This window comes from Myotis davidii, unplaced genomic scaffold (genome assembly GCF_000327345.1).
Source record: "Myotis davidii unplaced genomic scaffold, ASM32734v1 scaffold796, whole genome shotgun sequence".
Classification (NCBI taxonomy): domain Eukaryota; kingdom Metazoa; phylum Chordata; class Mammalia; order Chiroptera; family Vespertilionidae; genus Myotis; species Myotis davidii.
Window position 1 is genome coordinate 511,372 of NW_006287809.1, and position 6,548 is coordinate 517,919.

General features: G+C 54.1%; 2 protein-coding genes across 2 annotated transcripts in view; both read right to left on the reverse strand.

Moving 5' to 3' along the window:
- RELB (v-rel avian reticuloendotheliosis viral oncogene homolog B) overlaps positions 1–4,251 on the reverse strand; it is a 57,907-nt gene extending 53,656 nt beyond the window's left edge. The window contains 2 exon segments of the mRNA XM_006759554.2: positions 3,955–4,030; positions 4,197–4,251. Coding sequence (XP_006759617.1) covers positions 3,955–4,030; positions 4,197–4,251 — 131 coding nt within the window.
- Positions 4,252–4,947: 696 nt separating this feature from the next.
- Positions 4,948–6,548, reverse strand: part of CLPTM1 (cleft lip and palate associated transmembrane protein 1) — a 38,727-nt gene continuing 37,126 nt past the window's right edge. Inside the window, exons 14-16 of the mRNA XM_015561204.1 lie at positions 6,419–6,471; positions 5,918–6,131; positions 4,948–5,691 (exon numbers count right to left, since the gene is read on the reverse strand). Coding sequence (XP_015416690.1) covers positions 5,396–5,691; positions 5,918–6,131; positions 6,419–6,471 — 563 coding nt within the window. The 3' untranslated portion in view covers positions 4,948–5,395. The remainder of the gene's footprint in view (positions 5,692–5,917; positions 6,132–6,418; positions 6,472–6,548) is intronic.

The window sequence follows — 6,548 nt, forward strand, 5'->3', positions numbered from 1 at the left end:
GGGGAACGGGAAAACCCCCGCGCGTCACGTGGCCTAGGGGGCGGGGCCGGCCGGGAAGAGGAGGTTGGGTGTTTGGGAGGGGCCAGCGCTGCTGGCCATTGCTCTGGCGGAGCCAATTGAGGCCTGCTTAGAGCCATTCCCGCCCTGCCCGAGGATCAAGTTGGGGAAACTGAGGCACTCCCCTCCCCCCCAAGTCTGCCAGCGAACTTGAACCTGTTGTTTTTCTGGATGGAAGGGAAGCTTTGGGATCAGGAGAGCTCTACAGCTTTCGTTGATAATGAGCTTTAGGAAACTTCTATGGTTTCTCTACTCATTTTCTGCAAATTGAGAGTGAAGATATTTTAATGTTTAAATCTAGAATGTCAGCTCTAGGATTTGCCTGTTTTGTTCCTTGCTGTATCCCTAGCACCAAAAACAGCACCTGGAACACAGTAGGTACCCAGTGAATGGTTATTGAATGATTGGATGGATGTTTTATTCCTCCCCACAACACCAAAGTTTCCCAGAGCACTTACAGCTTCGAGGCTCAGTAAATCAGTCTGGGAATGATGTCAGTGTAGCCCCAGTGTACATTCTGAGCTGTGTACCTGACCCTTGAGCAAAGTGCTTACCTGGGGGCCTCACAGATGCTTCATACCTCACAGTCGCATCAGAGGCATGTGATAGAACCAGGATTCTTGCAGAGGGGAGACTGAGGCTCAAGGAGGGGCAACCATTTGGTTAGATCATAGTCCCAAAGCCTCCCGTTCTTCAGAATGACTAGGTGACCATAGGTTCCAACAGGGATGCCGGGCACTCTGACCACAGAATGCTCTATCTGCTTGTGTAAAATCTGAGTGTTTCTCTTATCTTTGTCGTCCACAGATGATTATTAGACATACAAAGTAAAAAAATTAAAAGCCCTGGCCAGTTTGGCTTAGTGGATAGAGCGTCGGACTGTGGACCAAAGGGTCCCAGATTTGATTCTGGTCAAGGGCACGTACCTCTGTTGCAGGGTCCTCCCTGGCCCGAGCCCTGGTTGGGGTGCATGCAGGAGGCAACCAATTGGTACGTTTCTCTCACATCAATATTTCTGTCTTCCCCTTGCTCTCTAAAAATCAATGGAAAAATATCGAGTTAAGGATTAAAAAATAATATAATAAAATAAATTCATTAGACATACAGTTATTGAGCATCTGCTGTGTGTCAGGGCCTGCACTGGTCATTGGGGACACAGCACTCACCAAGCCAGGCCTGGTGCCTCTTGTGGGAGGCAGCAGCAGTTCTCAAAGTGCGGCCACAAGCCCTTCAGGCTCAAGTTGGAGCACTACTGCTAGATGGCAAAATATTGAGCAAACTTTTAAAAACTGCCAAGGACCAGAGAGCAACTATGTTTCACTTTAGGCTCTGAGGGCCAGACAGGTCTCAACAGTCAACTCTGCCATAATGCAAAAGCACCCAGACAGTACAATGAGATGGCTGTGTTCCAATAAAACATTATGGCTACTGAAATTTGAATTTCGTATAATTTTCATGTGAAACAAAATATTCTTCCTGAGCTTTTTTAACTATTTAAAAATTACACAAAAGTGGGAAAAGGCTGCATTTGGCCTGTAAGCTATAGTCTGCATGCAACAAGGGCATTGCAAGGGAGGTTATGATTGAGGGTCCATTATCAGAGTGCCTGAGTTCAAATCCTAGGTCTCCCACCTACCAGCTGTGTGACCTTGGGCACTTGACTTCATCACTCTCAGCCCGATCTGTAAAATGGGCCTAATAACAGGATGGTTGTGAGGATTATATGATACTAATAGCACTGGCTAGGTAGTTCAGTTGGTTAGAGTGCCAGCCCGATATGCCAAGGTTGTGGATTCGAACCCCAGTCAGAACATATACAAGAATCAATGAATGCATAAATAAGTGGAAAAACAAATCGATATCTCTCTCAAATCAATAAATAAGAATGCTAAGAATGGCACTTGTATACAGCTCTTAAATGTGCTGGGCACTGTCCTAACACTTTGTGTCCTGAAACCTTGGACAAACTTCTCAGTTTCTCTGGGTTTTCTCATCTGCTCTTGTAAGCATTTGACTTAATTATTACAGTGTAATGGTGCCAGGCAGCGTTCCAAAAGCTGGGGACACAGCAAAGGACACAAAAGACAAAAGCCCCTCCCATCATGGCACTGAAATCCTAGTGAGGGAGACCGATGGAAATAGATAAGCAAATACATGTCTGGTGGTGATGGCAGTATTACAGAATAAAGCAGGATATATGGATTGCGGTTAGAGGGTATTATTTGGGTTAGGAAGTTGAGGGAGGTTTGGGGATGACGTTTGAGCAAAGAGCTGAAACTGCGAAGGATCCACTCCATTCCGGTCTCCTTGCTATTACTTGACTATCCCATCCATGCGGTGGGAACATGCATATTCCCGTGATAGCAAGCAGTCTGGAGTGGAGACCACTGGGGAAGTGGTGGAGAGTATAGCAATGGTCTGTAGGTGATGGGGACATCAATATTAAACTGAATGAAATAAACCACATACAGCTCTTAGACTAGAGCTTGGCTCATAAGGGACGTGGAGCAGTGGCTCCCAGGAGCCCACCTGATGAGCCTCTGCCCCTTGCAAATGTCAGATCTCACAGCTGTGTGTTGGATGAGTAAGTGAAAGGGCATGTCAGAAACCCTCAGCTCCTTAAGGGCAGACCTGGGGTGTCTTGGTCCCCGCTGTGTACACAGACCCCTCAGCTCAGGACAGTGTCCAGGGGAGGGGCTCAGGGAGCATTTGTTGATTGGTTGTCAGTCTCTCCATCAGTGTCAATGTGGGCCCTTTAGGGTCCACACTCCTGGATACGTGCTTGTCTGTGAGTCGGGACTGGCAAACACGCATTCAGCAAACATTCCTGCAGCGCCTCCTCTGTGCCAAGGACATGGCCGTGACCAGGACAGCCCTAGCTGTCCTCACAGGGCTCAGCTCAGTGGGGAACAACTTGTCCCCAGTGATGACCCACAGTGGATAGGGCTGGAATGTGGGACCCCAGGGAGCTGGGGGTTGAGGAGGCGGCGCTTAGAGGAAGTGGTCAGGGAGGGCTTCCTAGAGGAGACAGTGGAGCTGCAACCTGGATGATGCACAGGGTAAGGTACAGAGCGTTGTGCCTGGAAATGTTTCCCAGGTAAGGGAAGAGCTTTCGCTACAGCCAGGAGATCATGGCAAGTTAAAGCAAGAAAGATGAAACTACAGGGGTTAAGAAGTCCCCCCTGCCCCCAGTCTGGCTCACCAGTTAGGACCCTGGGCACTTCTCCCAAGGATACTAGGGAGCCATGTAGGTTCTAAGCAGGGGATGGGCAGGGTCAGATTTGTGCTTTAGTTAAGTTCTCTGGTGCCCTGGCTGGTTGTTCACTGGTTAGAGCATTGGCCCACGGACCAAAGGGTCGCCGGTTTGATTCCTGGCCAAGGGCATGCATGTACCTTGGTTGCTGGTTCAATCCCTGGCCCCGGTCAGGGCGTCTGCAGGAGGCAACCAGTCCATGTGTCTCTCTCACATTGATGTTTCTCTCTCTCTCTATCCCTCCTACCTCCCTTCCACTCTCTCTCTCTAAAGATCAATGGAAAAAATATCCCTGGGTAAGGATTGAAAAAGAAAAAGTTCTCTGGCTACTGGATGGTGGTGAATGGGAAGGGCAGGACATCAGGGAGAAGGCTGGGTGAGAACCCAAGGGGTGAGAGGGATTCTGAACCAGGTGGTGTCAGTGGAACTGGTGACCCCTGATTGTGGGGTAAAGCTGATGGTCTTTGCCAAAGGCTGGAGTGTGCGGCTGTGGGAGGAGGGTCAGGGAAGATGAGGCCAGGGAGTCCAGGTGGCCACACCCCCTGGGCTCCTAAGCTTTCTCCTAGGACACGGGGAGCCATGGAATGGTGTGCAGAGTACAAAAGGGAGGAAAAGCCTGCAGTCTTGTGTGCATGTGTGCGCACCTGCGTGCACATGTGTACACATGGGGGTCTGAGCACACCAGCATCTCCCCAGACATGGTGGATTCCCTGTCTGGCTCTGCAGGGCGGAGTGGAGGTGAGGCCTCAGGGAAGACCCTCAGCCCCAGGCCTCCTCTCCCTGCAGTGTTGACGAGACACCCCCCCTCTCCCCCCGATTTGCAAATCTGGGAGTGTGGGTTCTAATCCCTCTGAGTGCAGGGAGGCCCAGAGGCCTGTCTCCTCACCTAGGAAGTGGGTAAACAGCCCCAGTACCCGCTGCTGGGAAGGCCCATGGGCCATGCACTAAGACAGTGGTCGGCAAACTGCGGCTCCTTGAGTGTGGCTCTTCCACAAAATACCACGTGTGGGCGTGCACGTATAGTGCTATTGAAACTTCGTGGCCACACTCAAGGGGCCAAAGAGCTGCATGTGGCTCGCAAGCCGCAGTTTGCCGACCACTGCACTAAGAGCTTGGTTGGATCCTTGCGCTGGCAGCCCTGGGGACACTGGAGACGCCCTAACAACTCCAAGCTCTATAACTGGGCACCACCTGAGTGAGGGTTCACCCCATACCCCTGCTGCGACCTGGGGAGGCAAGCTCGTAAGTCCAGAGAAGGGAGGTCACGTGTCCAGGGCCCAGGACTGCTGAATGCGGAAGCTGGTGAAAATGGATCAGGCGGTGAGTGTTTGCTCATGAGGCAGGCCTGAGGCCCGAAAACAATAAGTGGGCACAAGCAAGGCGCTGGGTCTCATGGGTAAGAACATAGGTGTAGCGAGGTGACAGCAAGCAGCTTCCCCATCTGTGACATGGGAGTTATGGAAGCCCCATCAGAGGACTGCTGAGAGGAGGAGGGTGAGAAAGGGGCCTGGCCCAGAGGGCCACTGTCCCCACTTTACCGAGTTTTTCAACCTGCAGGGTCTCCTTCCCAGACCGGGGAGAGCCACCCATACCTGCTCTCTGCCGTGACAGAGGAAGGAAGGCACAAGGGGGGGTTGTTGAGTTTAAGTTAAACACCCACATGAATTTATTAAATTCAGACTGTGTTAAAGGGTGGCGGTCTGGGAGGAGGGGCTGGTCAGGGGACGAGGGACAAGATGATGGACGGCCGTGGGCACCCCACAGAGGGGCCCTGGCCTCTCCCCTGCCTGGCCCACCCCCTCAGCAGTGCCGCATCGGCTTCACCATGATTCCCAATGGTGCTGGGCTGGTGGGGCAAGATGGCTAAAACACAGGAACAGACAGACAGACGGCGCCTCCACAAACCACGTGCCCTGGCCTGCCCCAGCCCCCACACCATGCACTGGGCCCCGGCCCAAAAGGGGTCTCCTGCTGCCCCGGCCCAATCTGTCCAGGGAAAGGGCAATGGGGAGGGGAGGCAAGGGGCCTGGGTCGGCAGGGGCGGTGTCACCAGGAGCCGGAGCAGGCGACGATGACCAGGAACAGTTAATCCCTTTTCTTGTCCTCTGCCGGTTTTAGAGGGACTTCCTGGGGCTCGGTGGTGGAGCTGGCCCCCTGGGTGGGCTTGGCAGGCATGGGCGTAGAGGCCTCCTCCCCGGCGGCGGTGGTGATTGTGGCAGGGTCAGGAGTGGGTGGGGATGAGAGGGCCCCTGTGGCTGTTGGGGCCTCGGCCGTGGGGGCAGTTGCTGTCGGTGCCTCACCACTCATGCCAAACTCATTCACCCGTGTGGGGTCGACGCGGTAGATCCACCGTTGGTAGAGGTAGATGAAGAAGACCACATCTAGAGGTGGGGCGAGGGGGGCAGTGTGAGGGGAAGGGGCCCAACTGGCCTACTGTCAGGGGGGTGGGGGGTCCTGCAAAGATTGGGCCTCAGATTGAGCCCCCAGGCCGGGAACAGGGCATATCCCTTAGCCCAGGCCCCAAGTCCTGCTTGTGCCTCCCGAGCTGCAGTGGGAGCCTCCCGCCAGCCCACCAGCCCACCAGCCTGCCCGCCCAACCCCTTGAACCGTCCCGCAGGCAGCCGATCCGGTACATAACAGGCATCTTGATCACAAAGGCGAACAGGTCATCGATGAAGGTGTTGAGGGCCTTGTAGGTGAGCATGCGCCAGGGCAGGTGGGCCACCGACTTGAGCTTGTAGTTGATGAAGAGCTGGGGTGTCATGGTGATAAAGCCTATGGTGGTGGTAAGGGGACACCCGTGAGCAGAGGACGGGGCATCCTAATCCTGGACCTCTCTGACCTCACTTCCGGCCTCCCTCCCGTCACTTACTCTACTCCGGCCACAATGGCCTGCGTGCTGCTTCCGGTCCCCCAGGCACAGGCTACTTTAGGGCCCTTGGACGGCTCCCTCCTTTGGCATCTTTCATCTCCTGAGAGAGGTCTCCCTGACCACCATCTAATGTGCACCCTCACCTTGACCCTCCCCAGTACTCATCACGTGCTGAGTCGCCTGTCCACTTGTTTACTGTGTGGGTTCCCCAGGATGAGGACCTAAATGCACCTGACCTCCAGGAAGCCTCCCTGACCCCAGACCCGGCCAGGCTTCCCTTCGAGGCTCCCTGTATGCCACCCCTGCCCACCCTGGGTTGTCCCTGTCTGGGGATGAGTGTGCCCCGCCCACAGGCCTGCTCACCGA